At 35.4% G+C, this 19,847-nt stretch overlaps 1 protein-coding gene across 2 annotated transcripts in view; it reads right to left on the bottom strand.

The window, feature by feature from the left end:
* LOC144352383 (ATP synthase mitochondrial F1 complex assembly factor 1-like) overlaps window positions 1-19,847 on the bottom strand; it is a 155,615-nt gene that overhangs the window by 88,374 nt on the left and 47,394 nt on the right. For both annotated transcript variants that reach the window (XM_085503028.1, XM_085503029.1), the window contains exon 5: window positions 463-513. In XM_085503028.1, coding sequence (XP_085359154.1) covers window positions 463-513 — 51 coding nt within the window. The remainder of the gene's footprint in view (window positions 1-462; window positions 514-19,847) is intronic.

The following is a 19,847-nucleotide window of genomic DNA, read 5'->3' as shown; positions in this document are numbered from 1 at the left end:
GCACGGACGGACGCACACAGGGCAAAACATAAGTCCCCGTTTTCGGACTACGTCCGAACGGGGACTAAAAAGTGACATACTGTTAATAACACAGAAATTGTGCAAACAATAGATTATAGATATATTGTTATCACACACTCTTTGCTTTATATACCACAAAATGTCAAAAACTTGGATATATGCACAATAATATGCTAGAAAATTACAAAATGTAAAAACATAATCATAATTTTCAAACTAAAATGATTTCATAACATAAAAGAATTATTGTTTGATAAATATACTGTACAGACAGGGGAAAAATTTAGATATTACTCATTCACACACTGGATTTGATCAAACAATGACCTTAAACACTGGGTAACCAAGCAGCATATGGTAACAATCAACCAATGAGAATCCACCATGCTGGCAACGCACAGTATTATAAGAATTGTAAAGTAAAGAGAAATTATAACTCACTGGAATAGCAGCAGAAATCATGTCTTTTTTACTATGATGTTCTTTCCAAATCTAAAAATTGAAACAAAGATAGCAATCAAAGAAAGCTTAGAAAGAACACCTGTGTATTGGAGTAAAAATTAATTCTAAATTCCCTTTATTTGAGACATTGATGAAAAGCTGAAAACTAAATATGCAAATCAGGAAATTAATATGAATAGATTTTAGTGTAAAACTAATAAGGTCTGTGCAATGTAACAGACCATCTATGTACCAAGTTTCATTGAAATGGAATAAATAGTACCTTAGCTATCTGTGTGAAAGCTTAAAATTGGTTAATTATACAATTTAGGTTATTAATATGTACAATGACAATACATTTTATTTCCTTGTATCCATCTGCAGTTAATACATTATGCACAAAGAAAAAGGGGACATTACGAAGCACTGCTTATTGATGATGTTCCCTGTTTACACTCACTAAATTGACAATTGCCTTAAGGTAGCGAGAAGGTTTTGTGACGTTTTTAAATAAAACATTCTCTGTCTGTTGTCTCCTTCAGAACAGTAATTTATGTTATATTTATCAAAAGACTAAGTATAGAGGTGCAAGTTCGCACAAACTGGACAGACATTGTTTACATAATTATCACGTGACATCAAAAATGGCGAACCTTGTAAAAATGACTAAGTCCGCGATTGCGAGAGCACACTGCGGAATTTCCTGGTGAAATTTACGTCATGCATTGTCCGTAATCAAGTCCATTGAAATGCGTCTCCGATAATCAAAAGACCTATTATTCCGATTTCTATGCAGGTTTGTTTTTTTGTCCCCAAATTATTTCATACTTAACACCTTTAACAGACTATTATTCTGTGACAAAGCATTTTCTTTAAAAACCCAGACATATTTCGCACCATCATTATCTTTTGAACGATAACTGCGAATTTGAATGTCCTAGTCCGAGCGCAATTGATTTGGCGGCGGTCCCAATGAGTCGTACTCGATCAAAACTTCAACTCGAGAAAAACGCGAAAAACAGTTTTGGTTAATAAAACACTGTAGATTTGCTGCATTATTATAAATACACACTAAAAATGGCCAAACATATTAACCACTGATATCATAGAACTCATAAAGAGTGTCAGATAATGAATAATTTCAAGCTCGAGCGTGAAAAATGAAGAAAACTGCTGGCATTTGAGTCCGTACTCCAGGAACGTTCGGGTTTTCCATTGTTATGCAAACGAACAACGAGGGATAATCCTCTGACAAACATTACTGTCCCACTGTACACGCTGACAGTTTACAAACAAGCTAATTCTTCAAGTGTCTCTGATAAGACATCTAATAAAACGGTTTTCATGGTGAAACAAAATGGCCGATGTTTGAAAAACAATTGCTGTGTCAGAGTGCGACACTGAGTGGCAGATTTTTCTTTGCCTCGTCTGTCAACGCTTTCTTTCTTTTATTCGCCATTGCGTTAGAAAAAAATGTATTAGTAAAATAGAATATTGACTTGGAAAATAAAACGATTTAAAAGAAAGTTGTGCAAAGTTACAGTACTCCTTTCGCACAACCTCCCGCCCGCTTCCGCTTTCCAATCACCTTTTTCTCTCGCTTTTGCGACCGCTTGTTGAATTCGACCGGACAATTTCCGTTTTATTTTCGACCGCGCAAACCCCGAAATATCACCGCCCACCTGCTCGCTCGCGCGCATTTAAAATTCGGACTAACAGAATAATTTCTGAGGTTCACATTGTCTTATAATTGTCTTTCTGTTTTTTATAGATGTTGAACCACAGGGAGCCCAGGAACTATAATCAACTGTAATAGGCAGTCTCTATGAGCGGCGGGGGGGGGGGGGGGGGGGGGGGGTATCAGCTGGTATCTAGTGTAAGAAATTACCCCAGACCATTCGTCCCGGTGTTATCGCTATCGCCACACGAGACTCCAGCTTGTCTCCTATACAATTTTCCTTCCGCCCACTTAATTTTAATATTCATATGACCTTTGCACTGACATCGATAGCCAATCGCATTCGACCGCGGACGTCACTCTAAATAAACAACTGAATAAATTAATATACCATATTTGGAAGATAGCGGGTAAATTCAACGTTGTTGGTGTGTTCCTTCGGGTTCCGAAGTCGCACGAAACGAGTTCATGTTCCGTTATCTTTCGCAAGTAAAACAGGTCGATATGTATTAAACATGGCATTTGTTTTCTTGTTTTAACCCCCTTATTACGCAAGCTTCCGTCGAAGTGGTGTTTTTTTCGACGATTTGTGGCATGTTGCAAAACAAACGAAACATTGCGGCATTCTTAGCGGTGGATAAGGGATCGACTATGTCGTCACATTTATGTCTCGTTTGAAAGAGAATAAACAACCGCTCAGAAAAATATGTTGCTAATATTTAAGTGCGGTGCCTTGAAATCGCCTGCCCGACGTCCAAATTTCAAAAGGATGTTCGATTTGCAATGACGACCGTTCATATGTACTAGGCAACGTTACTAATTACTACTAGGGTCGGTGTTTGCATTAAGAATTATAGAACAAAAGATCAGCAAAGCGGTGCTTTTGTCGGCGATTTTGTCAAAGGGAATATTGATAAAATGTTGCAAAACAGAATCGCGAGTTGGGTGAAAAATTGCGCTGGCGACACCCGAGAAACACAGTGTCACGGTGCATTCGTGCATCAGTACACCGAAGAAATACATACATATTGTTGCGGACGACTATTGTAGACTGTGTTCGTGTAGTCTTCGAGTTTGTGGACAGTTAAAGTCGTGTGTGAATTTATTCAAGCCAGGAAAAGCAGGAGGGATAACTTATGGAAATCGTCTTTCCAATTTGATCCAGTGCGACGTTGTGAAAGGAGCGACTCTGTCGTCTCATCTATGTCTAGTTTGTAAGAGAAAGATTGATAGCGCAGAAAAAGCCGCCAATAATGTAAAACAGTGGCGTGAAATTGTCAGTCATTCTAATATCTCCCAACCTGTGAACGAAAGGGTTAAGCGTGCTGCCTTGAAATCGCCTGCCAAAACTAAAATGGCGCGTGTCACGTGATTTTGTTTACTAAAGATAGCGTGGGCGTTTGATTGACACTCAACTCATTAGTATTCCACCAATCACAGCTACATCTACTTTCTGGATGTGCGCAGTCAAATTGTATAGGAGACAAGCTGGAGTCTCGTGTGGCGATAGCGATAACACCGGGACGAATGGTCTGGGGTATCAAAGAACGAACACAGTCGAAGAACGAACACAGTTGACAGCTGTAGGTCACGTGCAACAACAGACACTATATCGCCCCTTTTAAAATGTAATGACCCACAAATTAATGAATATTCATGAGCACAGAAACTGCTACGTCATGAATAAATTAGCATAATTTTAAAAAAATTTGCATAAAGTGTAGGTACTCCTTCTGGAGCTCTGCCATATTTTCTTTCACTCAGTCCATGCATGTAACTGCCATTTAGCTTTACGGTCCTTCAGCATCGGGGGAAAACAACAATAATTATACAAAACACATTGCGAAGACTCAACAATCAGAAAAGAAACCCCAGACAACCATGTTGTACTTGTGTTGAAATACATTTTGTATTTCACGTCAGAATATTGTTTAAAATAAAATATTCAGTCCAAGCCAAATTGAGGTCAAAGGGTCAGGTTGCGTGCATATAATTATATATAGTTAAAACAAAACGTATTTGAACTTTTGTCAGCTGTTCAACCACAGGTAGCCCAGGAACTACAATCAACTGTAATACGCAGTCTCTATGAGCGAGGGGGGGGGATATCGGCTGGTATCTAGTGTAAGAAATAGACAAGGGATGAAGGCTCCAGCCAGCTCACATTTTTTAAACTTGAAAAAATATAACCACATCGAGGTCACGACTCGGTTAGCCTTGCTCAACTAGTTCGTAACCAGTCTTGTGATTGGTTGTTGACAAATGCTGAACAGGCCACGCCTCCAACGGTGTCGTTCGTTCGGACTAACCGTTAGGAATTCCTAAATGGAGTCAATTTGTGTAGTTTTCTTGATTTTTCTGCAGATATCGGTAAAATGTAGGTAAGGCTTTGGCGAAATTCGAAGGAGCAACTAATATTCTTCAACCTGGTATTTTTTTAGATTTTATTTTTTATTTTTTTCGTCTGTTTTTTCGAGTTTAAAAAATGTGAGCTGGCTGGAGCCTTCATCCCTTGTCTATTTCTTACTACCCCAGACCATTCGTCCCGGTGTTATCGCTATCGCCACACGAGACTCCAGCTTGTCTCCTATACAATTTGACTGCGCACATCCAGAAAGTAGATGTAGCTGTGTTTGGTGGAATACTAATGAGTTGAGTGTCAATCAAACGCCCACGCTATCTTTAGTAAACAAAATCACGTGACACGCGCCATTTTAGTTTTGGCAGGCGATTTCAAGGCAGCACGCTTAACCCTTTCGTTCACAGGTTGGGAGATATTAGAATGACTGACAATTTCACGCCACTGTTTTACATTATTGGCGGCTTTTTCTGCGCTATCAATCTTTCTCTTACAAACTAGACATAGATGAGACGACAGAGTCGCTCCTTTCACAACGTCGCACTGGATCAAATTGGAAAGACGATTTCCATAAGTTATCCCTCCTGCTTTTCCTGGCTTGAATAAATTCACACACGACTTTAACTGTCCACAAACTCGAAGACTACACGAACACAGTCTACAATAGTCGTCCGCAACAATATGTATGTATTTCTTCGGTGTACTGATGCACGAATGCACCGTGACACTGTGTTTCTCGGGTGTCGCCAGCGCAATTTTTCACCCAACTCGCGATTCTGTTTTGCAACATTTTATCAATATTCCCTTTGACAAAATCGCCGACAAAAGCACCGCTTTGCTGATCTTTTGTTCTATAATTTTTAATGCAAACACCGACCCTAGTAGTAATTAGTAACGTTGCCTAGTACATATGAACAGTCGTCATTGCAAATCGAACATCCTTTTGAAATTTGGACGTCGGGCAGGCGATTTCAAGGCACCGCACTTAAATATTAGCAACATATTTTTCTGAGCGGTTGTTTATTCTCTTTCAAACGAGACATAAATGTGACGACATAGTCGATCCCTTATCCACCGCTAAGAATGCCGCAATGTTTCGTTCGTTTTGCAACATGCCACAAATCGTCGAAAAAAACACCACTTCGACGGAAGCTTGCGTAATAAGGGGGTTAAAACAAGAAAACAAATGCCATGTTTAATACATATCGACCTGTTTTACTTGCGAAAGATAACGGAACATGAACTCGTTTCGTGCGACTTCGGAACCCGAAGGAACACACCAACAACGTTGAATTTACCCGCTATCTTCCAAATATGGTATATTAATTTATTCAGTTGTTTATTTAGAGTGACGTCCGCGGTCGAATGCGATTGGCTATCGATGTCAGTGCAAAGGTCATATGAATATTAAAATTAAGTGGGCGGAAGGAAAATTGTATAGGAGACAAGCTGGAGTCTCGTGTGGCGATAGCGATAACACCGGGACGAATGGTCTGGGGTAGTTCTTTGACGACTTCGACTGGCTTCCATGTGAGGTAGTATTCTTGTGTTCTGTTTTCCTGACTTGAGTTTTTGAATCCGCTGTTTATGATTTTAACGTCTTTCATGTCTTTTGTAGGAGTGTCCAATCCGTGATTCGAACTTGCGATCTTTGAGTTCCCAGCGCACTGTCTTGTCCACTGTACCACGAGTGTCTTCACACAGGAGTTAGGATTTAAGTCCTATTCATAGGACACTGTCTTCACTAGCATTCAAAAATCTAACTAAACATACTGGATTCGAACCAGCGATCGCTCACATTGCTGACATAGTACAAATCAACTGAGCTATGTGGGTAGTCATGCAAATTAAATAATTTGTTGTCATATTTAGCTTTATTGCCAAATGGTGTTTGCGAAAAAAAGATGGGCAGGCAAGGGAATTGAACCCAGGTCCTCCTGGTCACTATGTAGAGAACTGACCCACAAGACCACAATGGATTGACTGGATAGGTTTGCATTTGATAAGACTATATACATGTAGTGTGTATATAGTGTGTATTCTATTATTGAGTTACAATTGTCCAAAAAATTGCCAATTTTGTGTTTTTACTTGTGTAAACTATATGCATGCCATAACCCGTTAGTGTACATCTTGCCAATAGGGTGTTTGCCATTTGCGTTGCCCATACCTGACCCGACCCTAACCCTAATGCCAAGACACGTTCCTGTTAATAATTCCGTTGCCCATACCTGACCCGACCCTTACCCTAATGCCAAGACACGTTCCTGTTTATAATTGCTCAACAATGATACTCTGTTGTGCACTGTCTGCGGGTAAGTTGCATTGATGTCAACTGATTAAACAAGTCGCGTTTAAGTAATTTCCACTATTAACAAGTGGTTAAATTGTGACAATAAATGTGTGGACAAATATTTGAGATTAATTTTGGTGTAGACAACTCTCGTTTAATTATTTTACACCATTACAAGTTGTTAAATTGAGAGAATAAATGTCTCAACAAATATTTAATACTTAGTTTGATGTAAACAACTCACGTTTGATTAATTCCCACAATTACAGGTTGTTAAATTGAAAGAATAAATGTGCGGACAAATATTTTAGACTTATTTTGGTGTAGACAGCTCTCGTTTAATTATTTTACACCATTACAAGTTGTTAAATTGAGAGAATAAATGTGTGGACAAATATTTTAGACTTATTTTGGTGTAGACAGCTCTCGTTTAATTGTTTTACACCATTACAAGTTGTTAAATTGAGAGAATAAGTGTGCAGACAAATATTTTAGACTTATTTTGGTGTAGACATCTCTCGTTTGATTAATTCCCACAATTAAAAGTTGTTAAATTGAGAGACTAAATGTGCGGACAAATATTTTAGACTTATTTTGGTGGAGACAGCTCTCGTTTAATTATTTTACACCATTACAAGTTGTTAAATTGAGAGAATAAATGTATGGACAAATATTTTAGACTTATTTTGGTGTAGACAGCTCTCGTTTAATTATTTTACACCATTACAAGTTGTTAAATTGAGAGAATAAGTGTGCGGACAAATATTTTAGACTTATTTTGGTGTAGACAACTCTCGTTTAATTATTTTACACCATTACAAGTTGTTAAATTGAGAGAATAAATGTATGGACTAATATTTGAGACTTATTTTGGTGTAAACAACTCGCGTTTGATTAATTCCCACAATTACAAGTTGTTAAATTGAGAGACTAAATGTGTGGACAAATATTTTAGACTTATTTTGGTGTAGAAAAGTCGCATTTAATTTACTTCCACAAATTACAAATTGTTAAATTGAGAGAATAAATGTGTGGACAAATATTTTAGACTGATTTTGGTGTAGACAACTCTCATTTAATAATTTTACACCATTACAAGTTGTTAAATTGAGAGAATAAATGATGGCACGCTTGTGTACCACGCCACGACGTTGGTCGTTAAGTGGTGTTCATTTTTCTAACTACTACAGTGTTCCAATGAGTTGAACGGAAAAGCCAAAACGATTGCTGGTTTCTGATTGCTTCGGTTCTGGTGAGTGTGTATCTAGTGTGATTCGAACCCATGTCGTTTGTATTGGGCGTTTTTTTATTTCCCATGTTGGTTACGCCGTAATATGCAACCACTTCCCCGTTTTATTGTGATTTTGAGTGTTTAATGATGTCTTCCTCACCCGACACGCCATGACCCAGTTTCAACCACACGGCCATTTTGCAACACAGTTCGTGACCCTCGGCGTCACCCGACTGACTATATGAGCGTTCTGTTCAACTGTTAAGCTAGGATTTATTACCGTTATTATCATTATATTGTCACGTGATTTGTTTTACCTTATGTGTAATGTCTTAAGTATCTTTATTGTAATTTGTATATACCAATTCGTATATACCGAGGAAACGACCCCGATTGAAGGTCATGTATTTTATGACGTCACCAATTCGTGTGTAGGTACTGCTTCTAGATCTGTGCCGAAAATATTTCTAAGCCTAAAATAAAACCTAATATTACACCTCTTTGTGTATTTGTTAATTTTACATATGTTTGTCATGACAGTATGTTTGTAAATATCTAGAAAAATCTCGTCTTTCGTTGATAATTTCGATTGTTTGTTTGGAATGTCGATCCCCGTTGGTTTCTCCATACTGAGTTTAGGAAGGGCGTCGATCAACACCGTGACAATCAGCCGAGAGAAGACAAACATTGACCGTAATTCATGGAGATCATGTCCGTAATTTGTGGGCTGAAACCCCAAATAATTAATCAAGTATTATTATTTTAATATATATTTTATTTTACATCGCAAAACTAAACCATGCCCAAAACAGAGCTAGAGTTGTTCGCGGTGAAACAACCGCATTGAAGACGATGCAACTTCAACTAGCCATTTCTTACCTTGAAATAAAAAAAATAAAAATTCGAAGAGCATCGGGGAAAATATTAATAATCATCCTTATCAATCGCTTGCTTTATTTTATTCGAATCCATGAAATCCACGATTTTTTTTACATTTGTTGGCAACTTCCGCGCTAAAAAAGATTGAAAATGTGGGTGTGGTTATTTTGCAAAGTCCTGTTGATAATACGGACAAATATGGTTCTGTGACCCAGGTCGTGTTCCGATCAGGTGACTCTCAGCCAATCAATGATGTTGTAACAAAGCATATTTGACGCTAATTGAAGGGTCGTCGTACAATCCAATCGCCGGCGTCGATTCACATAGTTTTTTGTGCTGTGACACGCTTCAAAATTATTCGCTGAAAAACATATATTTTGACAAACTGATGGAATTTGACCTTAGTTCAAAAAGAAAATACTAGGCTAAGATACATTAGAGTTCATGCGAATCAGTTTTCTCTGCAAGTTGTGAAATAAAGTAAACCAGAGTAGGGTCGATGATTTTCAGCCTTGAAGGACTTCCATATGAATCCTGAGTTTCGAATTGTTCATCGACTGGCCACCAAATAGTTATGGCTATAACTAAATTTGACACGTTTTTCTTTTAAGCCCAATAAATTATTCATACATGTCAAGCTCTGTTCGATTTTTTCAGGGCATGTGGCCGTTTTTAGTCGAAAATATTTTTTGTGGGAACACTTTTGCGGTACGTATACGGTATAGACCGAGCTCATTCAATGATCGTGACTTAATTGTTCAGAATGTAATAATAGTTAATACTAGTTGTATGTTCACACTTTACAATCAAAACCACCATTTCGACCATCCATGTGCCAGTTTTCAGTGTTTGGGCGAGCGGTCAATGTTTTCAATGAGCGAGCGAGCGAAAAAAAAAAAACGCGATGAAAATGCGGTCGGTTTCCGGTCGGACAAGACCGCGTGGTCGGAAATTAAGCGATAAGCGGTCGATGTAAAAGCGGAAGGTTGGGCGAAATGAGTACTGTATGACCATGTTTCTCCGACGAAGTCTCGACTGACAATAATGCTGACAATGAACGTTAGATAAACACGCATTGTTTGCAACTGGAAGCTTATCACCCGTTATATCAGAATCGTCAACAACAGAGTATACAGATAAGATGTTATCATTTAATTCCTTCCAAAGATAAACACTATTCAAATATCCACGAAACGGCAGTTGTAGTCTTTTCTGCTAGTGTTTTAAAACACTAATTTGAGCAACGTTATTTCGCAATTTCGATCTTTTGTAAACCTGGGATGATGTATCAAGGTCTAAAGTAACCGTTTTATCAATTTTTGAAAAATCAAGAAAAAAGTGAAAATTTCCCTTCTCGCTACCTTAATGGGCGATTCAAAATATTAATCACAAATAACATGTAATAACATGCTTAATTTAACAACATCATAAAAGAAAAATCACATTTCATGATATTGTTCTAACAAATGCTTTTTGTACATTTGCTTAAATGTGTGAAAACATTTACAATTTTTCAGATTATTATCAATACTGTTCCTAATGTTTACTCCAGCACAAGATAAACACATAGCTTTTACTCTAGTCCTTCTGTAAATAGTACCAAGATTCTGACATTGTCTTGTATTGTACTCATGGATATTACATATTTTAACAAAATACTGTTCAAAGGTAATTGATTTTTATTTGCTTTATAAAGAACTAAGACTGTTCTTAATTCAATAATGTCATATATATTTAAACTTAAACTTATAAAAAATAGGTTTTGTCTGACTACTATACTCTGCCACCACTCATATAGCTTTTTTCTGTAACAAATATAAGCTTTTCAATGTTGATTTGTAACAAATATAAGCTTTTCAATGTTGATTTGTAACAAATATAAGCTTTTCAATGTTGATTTGTAACAAATATAAGCTTTTCAATGTTGATTTGTAACAAATATAAGCTTTTCAATGTTGATTTGTAACAAATATAAGCTTTTCAATGTTGATTTGTAACAAATATAAGCTTTTCAATGTTGATTTGTAACAAATATAAGCTTTTCAATGTTGATTTGTAACAAATATAAGCTTTTCAATGTTGATTTGTAACAAATATAAGCTTTTCAATGTTGATTTGTAACAAATATAAGCTTTTCAATGTTGATTTGTAACAAATATAAGCTTTTCAATGTTGATTTGTAACAAATATAAGCTTTTCAATGTTGATTTGTAACAAATATAAGCTTTTCAATGTTGATTTGTAACAAATATAAGCTTTTCAATGTTGATTTGTAACAAATATAAGCTTTTCAATGTTGATTTGTAACAAATATAAGCTTTTCAATGTTGATTTGTAACAAATATAAGCTTTTCAATGTTGATTTGTAACAAATATAAGCTTTTCAATGTTGATTTGTAACAAATATAAGCTTTTCAATGTTGATTTGTAACAAATATAAGCTTTTCAATGTTGATTTGTAACAAATATAAGCTTTTCAATGTTGATTTGTAACAAATATAAGTTTTTCAATGTTGATTTGTAACAAATATAAGCTTTTCAATGTTGATTTGTAACAAATATAAGCTTTTCAATGTTGATTTGTAACAAATATAAGCTTTTCAATGTTGATTTGTAACAAATATAAGCTTTTCAATGTTGATTTGTAACAAATATAAGCTTTTCAATGTTGATTTGTAACAAATATAAGCTTTTCAATGTTGATTTGTAACAAATATAAGCTTTTCAATGTTGATTTGTAACAAATATAAGCTTTTCAATGTTGATTTGTAACAAATATAAGCTTTTCAATGTTGATTTGTAACAAATATAAGCTTTTCAATGTTGATTTGTAACAAATATAAGCTTTTCAATGTTGATTTGTATGTGTTACCGTATAAGCTTTTCAATGTTGATTTGTATGTGTTACCGCATAAGCTTTTCAATGTTGATTTGTATGTGTTACCGTATAAGCTTTTCAATGTTGATTTGTATGTGTTACCGCATAAGCTTTTCAATGTTGATTTGTATGTGTTACCGTATAAGCTTTTCAATGTTGATTTGTATGTGTTACCGTATAAGCTTTTCAATGTTGATTTGTATGTGTTACCGTATAAGCTTTTCAATGTTGATTTGTATGTGTTACCGTATATTTAGAAGCATCCATTGCATTTGTAATTTCTTCTGTCAAATTCAATAAAGCTAAAAACAGTGTCCGGATTACTTTCGGAAATTCCGCCGCGTTTCGGAAAGTTTTAATTTTCACAACTTTTGAATATTTATTTGTGCTTTTAGGTTAGTGAGGAGGTTATAATAATTTTTCATTTCACTTTAACACTGTTTTTTACACCCCTCAGACCCCTTTAAAAAGTCACTTCTGGCCATTATAATGGCCACTATTTTCTTAATGGCCAAAATATTTACCAGTGTTTTTAAAATGGTGGTTTTAATGACCCATGTTTTTTATACTGGTCAGAATAATTACAATTGCTTTTTAAATGATGGAGTTGATGACATTTTTTTTTTGATGGGCAGTAATATGGTCATTTTATTTTTCATTATATACATAAAATGACCAGTATTTTTGTTCATGTCACTAATATAATGGCCCAGAAAAAAGCCTGCTACCTCATGTGAGTCAATATACGTGTAGGAATGTATTTTTCCAAGTTTTACTGGCGCTTGCAAGTACACTTAAATGAAATTTCGCGAATATTGCCTCGATCCCCAGTGAAATTTCATAGTAACGCTGATGCCAGTGACCGCTGGTGGACTACATAACCTGTGGAGTATTTAGATGGTGTTGAATCATAGGACGATTGCAGTACTGCAACTGGCACATCAAGGTATGAATTTGTAATTGTTTTACCATTTTACAATGACTTCAATACAATATTAGATACTTTTGTTGTTATTTATGTAGCAGGATAGTCTTTTGGGGCTTTCGTTTTTGTTTTCAAAAATTATGTAAATTAAAAAACACTGTGGCATTTGCCGTATGTACTATCATACCTATTTTTTTGAAAAAAGTAAACGCGCAAGTTTTTGTTCAGTCATGGCACACTGTGTAAGTACTGTTTCATTATTATTCATAATTGTCAAACAACAAGCTCAAGTAGGTGTTAATGAGGATTAGGTCCTATGTTTGTTAATACAAGAAAAGTATAAACAAAGGTTATTTCCAACTCCTGGAATCTGCAAAAAACATCAACGTAAATTTGTTTCTATTCATGGCAATGTTTTCAAATGATTAATAATTTAACTGACTGCAAAATGTTTTTTTTTTAAATTTTCGAAGATTGTGTACATTTTTTTTTTCTCTTCAGACAATACCAGCAATAGTGTACTGTACATTGGGAAATCTAATTTAGTAACCATGTATGAAATATATATATTATGCCCATAATGTCAAATACCATACACAATCCCTTTTTCCTGTAAACTAGTATAGATGATATATGCCCACAGTATGCAACAGTTCATTTTCTTTGCGCACAAAAGAAAAAAGTAAAACTCCCATACTCAAAATAACTTTTAATTTAGCATAGATTTAAACTAAATTTCAATTAAATCTAATATTCTTTGCCCATCTTTGAGCCCAATTTGATTTGAATGAGTTATAGAGATCACTAAAAAGGGGAAGTGAACCTTAATGTATGCGCCTAAGCACAATCCCTCTATCCCCGGTCTAGAAACGGTCATTGTATTAGGTGTGAATTGGTCTCCTTCCCTGGCAAAGGCGCATTGCGGGTGTGGGCAAAGCATTGTCACGTGATCAGTACGTGATTTGACATCGTCCGTGTTATGTATTTTTTTTACAACTTAGTTGTTTATTACAGAATTCGTACTTTTTCACATAATTTTTTAATCAGGATAAATGTATAAGGTCATATTTTAGCCGGCGAGTAGTTCTTTAATTCATCTATTTTACCAGCAACGACACATTTTCGCAACAAATTTTCATACCTTTACCCAGATATTTGTCGTTTTTGGGGTGATTGAAATTAACTCAATTTTATTTACCATACTTCTCGGCGCGAAAACAATATTTGTCTTCGATTTTGACATTTTATAATCGAAACATATCATTAAAAATTGGTGGGCTGATTTTTTATTTGTCACACCGCATTTTATTAATGTTAAATTGAGCGACTTTTATGGATGCTTTTTAGATCGTAAATGCAAATGGCGACGTTTTGAAATGACAATGTACTCAATTCTGTGCTAAAAAAATCATTTATATACAATCATTGAAGCATTGTTATATACTTTTACATAGAATAAAGTCATTAGTTGTTGTATAGTTGACTTGAACTGTTATGAACCCCCCAAGAATCAGAAATATCACAGGTTTTTTGATCGACTACGTTAACATGAACGACGCCATTTTGACAAGATTTTTTTAGCGATGTCAGCATGTTGGCACGTGAAGTTTTTTCCCTATTAAAACGAGAACATTAACATAATTCCCGATATTAATCTTTGAATTGCAGGAACTGGATGTTTATGAGTTGGTAGGCTGGTGGTGATGCATATCAGGGTTCAAAAAACCCAAATTTCATAGTGATAATTTTGTTTACATGTTTGTTTACGTTGTGGTTGCCCGAATTTTAAGTCAAAGTGAAGTCGTACAATGAGGTATCGCTTTGCATGACGGTAACTTTTGAAGGTATTGTAATCTGTCTGACTTCCTGACTCCCTCGGCCCGCGTGTGAACGGTTTGTTTACCCGCACTGCGGTTCGAGACAAAAGAACGCTAGTCGTTTCCAGACCGGGGATAGAGGGACTGTGGCCTAAGGAAGGAATAAACAGAAGACACTTATTAGTAGTATTCACGCAGAGCTCTTTAGCAAAGACCAGGGAGCTGTAATGAGAATCATACACAATGGTTTTATAAGGGATTACAGTCTTTAAAACAAAGGGCGTTAATGGGGATTAGAATTGGTCCAGTCTCCTTCTCATTACAGCTCCCTGCAAAGACTAAGAGGTCCAAAACCTTAGCCCATGCTAAGAAAATGTGCATGAACACAGGCTAAGAAATACTAAGCACAGAGTAAATCTGGTCAGTCCAGAGCCTTAGCACAGCCAAAACAAAACATGCATGAACACTTAGCTCGGCTAAAAAAAAACCCATTGTATTCAATGTTCATTTAAGAGATTTACTACTATATTCATAACTTTTTATTTCGATGTGCCATTTCCTGCATGACAATCAACGTTAACACATATAGAGAAATTGACTCAAGAAAAAAATGAACTGATGATGAGACTCTGTGCAACTTCCTGTTATTCTGCAATTTGCACTTTCTGAATTTGCTTTGGTATTGTTTTATAACTATAGAACTAACCTTCCTAGTTACTCTTACTGAGCACTCATAGTTAAAATTCCTGAAGATTTTGCCTATTCTTAATAAGTTTGGGTGTTCCTTACCCCGTGCTAACCATCGTTTCCTTCTGTGCATGAATTCAAACGTATGAGATTAGCCTAAATCTTAGTGTAAATCTTACTTTGTGTAGCATGAACACTACTATTGAAGATACAGGGGCAAATGGGCAAGACTTAAACAAATTATAATGAAGTAGTTGACATATTTCTTCTGAATCCAAACTGCCTTTTAAACAATACATCATTATGTTCAATGAAATTTAATAGCCTATTATTAAAAAGTTTTTCCAAAATTTTAGAAAACTGAGGAAGTAGTGGTACTGGTCTATATTTTGAAAAGGATGTTTTTTCACCAGCTTTAAAAATATGCACCACTTTAGCAATTTCATACAGTTTGGAAATATTCCTGTAGTAAATAATATATTAAATATGTGTTCAAAAGGTGTTGCAATTGAATATATTACAGATTTCACAATATGCATATTATACCTCCTAGAATTTTTGCTTTTAAATGTTGAAGTCTTCATTATAATTTTTTTCAGGTGTTACACAGTGTATAAACATACAGGCATACTCATATATTTACTAAAATCCACATTTATAGAAGGAATTTTACTAGCCAAATCAGACCCAACATTTACAAAATAATTATTAAATCCCGTAGCAATATTAGACTTCTTGTCAGTTTAAACACCTCCACATTCAAACTTGTTTGATAAACCTGAATAACTCCATTTTTTTCCTTATAATATTATTCAAAACTTTCCATGTTCCTTTCCATGTTTTTCGCTTATGTTTGACTATAGTAAAGCTTCTCTGTGTTCCTCAACACTGAAACCAATTTATTTTTATACTTTTTATACTTAAGCTTGTACAGATTTTAACCCAAAATTAATCAGGTCTGTCTATTGTCCTAGAGCATCTATGTACAAAATTTCATTGAAACGTGATGAATGGTACACAAGATATCAGTGTGAAAGTTGAAAATTGATTAATTATGCAAATTTGGTGATTAATATGCATGAATATATACCAAAAACTAATTGGGTCTCAGCATAGTCCTAGATTCATTGAAATGTGATGATTAGTAATTATGCAAATTAGGTAATTAATATGTACTGATATTACCCTAAAACTATCCGGTCTGTGCAGTGTCCTATGACATCTATGCACCAAGTTTTATTGAAATGTGATGATTAGTACTTGAGATATAAGTGGAAAAGCCGGAAATTTACTAATCATTATGAAAATTAGGTAATTAACATACACAGATTTTAACACAAAACTAATCAAATCTGCGCATAAGCTCAGAGCATCTATGTACCAAGTTTCATCAAAATTCAATGAGTTGTTATTTAGATACTACAGTGGAACAGTCATGGAACAGCTAAAAATTAGCTAATTATCATGCAAATTAGGTTATTAATATGCATGGATTTCTACCAAAACCTAATCAAATTTGCGCATTTGCTTAAGTGATACAGGTATATTTGTTATATCAGACTTGGATGCCAAACGTGCTCTGAAGGATGTTATGAACACTGCTTATAAGAATGGTAAAAAAGTATGTTTCGAAAATGGTAAACTATTTATTGATGGTCAGTTACATAATAGTCTTACTAATATATAGTAATGTAGATTATTGTATATTGTAACAATATAACATTTATCAGACCTATTACTGCATTTTATGTCGTCGTGCTACAAGGGAGTCTTTATATAGGTCTAAACTTATTCGTTTTGGTATTTAAACTGAATATACTGCCAAAAGTTTCAACTTCCATTTTAAGTGGAAATAATTAAAATAAAACCAATTGTATGTGTTGGACCTCCTGCACCATTTTCAAATAATTTGATACATGTTTACTATGTTTGGTCATCTACGTGTGGCTCAAATTATATAAAATAGTTATTATCACTTTTGCCTTTTTTCTTGAGTCGGTGGATGGTAACGCTGATCAAGTTTTTTTCAAAATCACTTTATCTTATAATCATGTTATTTGGCATTGTTTCTGATTTCAGCTATATTGTTAATACTAGTATAATGCATTTAAAAAATACATATTCTAGAAATTAAAATGGTCAACAGTATATCAGAGCGTATAATTCCAAAAATTGATTGTATCTATCATGATTAGATTTGTCATTTTTATTTTTTTAAATACCAAACTATTTTTTTTTTCTACTAAAAGTGAAATTGCGCTATATATTTAAACGTACTTCGACTTTGTATCTACTTTTATGTAGGCCTATACCTACCTCTAAATAGCTATTTATAACAATCAATTTAGAACAGTGAGCTTGCCATGCCGAGGTGTTTGAAGCGCGAAAGTGTTTACCAAGCAATAAAGCCCCAGGTAATGATGAATTAAGTCGAGAATTTATCGCACATTTTGGCCTGTCGGCTGAGATAGCTTCGCTGTTAGCAACTGAAGATATCATTAGAAAATGAACAATATGTATAGTATTAAAGCAATCAGACTTGTAGTTTTTATAACAAGAAGTCGAAAATATCACTTTTTACCAAAAATGAAAAAAATATTCACCAAAATTAGATTCATGAAATGAACAAACCTAAGATAGGTCTACCCAAGGCACATATACACCAAGTATCAAAGCATTCAGGCTTTCAAGAAGAAGTCGAAAAAGTAAAACATTGACACGGACGACGACAGACTATCACTCATATGATAAGCTCCGCTGGACAAAGTCAACAGCGGATCTAAAAACGACAAAAATATTCACCAAAAATAGAGAATTTGAGATTTTGACATGAAATGAACAAATCTGTGAAAGAATCATCCACGGTACTTGCATATCAAATTTGAAAACATTCTGACTTGCAGTTTCGAAGAAGAAGTTGAAATTGTAAAGTTGACGACGATGGATGACTGGCCATCAGTAATATGGACAGCTCCGCTGTGCCAACTTACTGATTACAAAATTGCCTCAAAATGCATTGCACGAAGACTTGATAAAATTCTTCCTAAAATTGTTAATGAAATGCAGTCAGCCTTTATTAAGGGTAGATCAATTGGGGACTGTGTACGCCTTATTGAATCAATTATGCATTACATCAAAGATACTAATCAACCAGGAATACTTATAGCCATTGATTTTCAAAAGGCTTTTGATAGCCTGGAATGGAATTTTATTTTCCACTCTCTTAAAATTTTTAATTTTGGCCCTTCCCTTATTAACTGGATCAAATTATTTGACAATAACCTCTCAAGCTGTGTGATGAACTGAGGTCTAAGCACTGGCTATTTTGATATTAGACGAGGAGTTAGACAGAATGACTCGGTTTCGCCCGCCCTCTTTATTTTGTCACTTGAATTAGTTTTGAATTCACTGCAATATGATGACTCTATTCATGGAATTCATATCCAGGGCAAGGGGGGTTAAGTATTCAACATTTGCTGATGATCTAACCTGCTTTCTCTCGGACAAACTTTCCTGCATTAATTTGTTCTCCCTCCTTAAAGGGGAACCTTTCAAACCCAGGGATTGCACCAAAGAATCATGGGACACTATTGTTTATGTTGTTTACATTGTTAATCTATCTTTTGTTATCCATTGTAATTTTAATCCAAAAAGTAAATTTGTTGTGAGATTAGACTTAACTGGAGGCGCCCCTTTAACAAGTTTTAGACATATTCAGGGTTACACGTAAATTATGACAAAACAGAGGCAATGTGGCTTGGGTGCTGGAGGTCTCGTACGGATAAACCATTTGGGGTTCTCTGGCCATCAACTCCACTCAAAATTGTTGGTATATATTTTTCTTACAGGTACGAGAGTGCCTATCTACTAAATATGGAAGCTCCAATTGACTCTCTTAATAAATGTTTGTATCTTTGGTCCTCACGTAGTCTGAGTCTTATTGGCAAAATTCAAATTATTAAATCACTGGTTATTCAAAAATTTCTCTATATATTGTGACGTTAAATACGGGAGGGGGGAGGCCTTTATGGGGCTACACCATATTCAGGATCGGGGAGCTTGTCTTTAATGCCGGTCTAATAGTCTTTGTCTTTGGTAGCATGCTTATCTTATAAGTCTCCTCCCTCTCAGTTCGTCCGCTGTCACGGGGTGGGGATCGTTTGGTGAATGTATATCACCACAACTGAGACTGTGCAGAGAAAGAAATATACCAGTAACGATTATAACAAATTAACACAACACAATATATACGGTTTCCTGTACTTTAATAAACAAATAACAGGGATGCTGGTCACTGGAACCAGCAAGGAAGGGAATACACTGTAAAATAAAATAAATTAGAGACTTGATCGATGCTGCAGGGAACACTCCACTCTTCATTGGACAGCAATGTGCAATGTTGCGTTCCTTCGTATCTGGCACACTGTCGAAGCAGTTGCACTACAATTTAAACTCGTGCTCTGTGTCCAGGGAGTATCGGCAACTGCACTGCTATCTGCTGCTACTGGTAGCACTGGTACAACGGGAGTAGTTCAGGCAGTGAGCTTCAGTGGTTCCTGTTGATCAGCAGGGATTACTGCATAGCACGTCTGCATATGTACCCCTGTATAGGGTACAGCTCACTGGAGTCAGGAATCA

This window comes from Saccoglossus kowalevskii, chromosome 9 (assembly GCF_978046115.1).
Source record: "Saccoglossus kowalevskii chromosome 9, keSacKowa6.1, whole genome shotgun sequence".
In the NCBI taxonomy this organism is placed as follows: Eukaryota; Metazoa; Hemichordata; class Enteropneusta; family Harrimaniidae; genus Saccoglossus; species Saccoglossus kowalevskii.
Note: the sequence above shows the minus strand (reverse complement) of the source record. Positions and strands in the feature narration are given on the sequence as shown.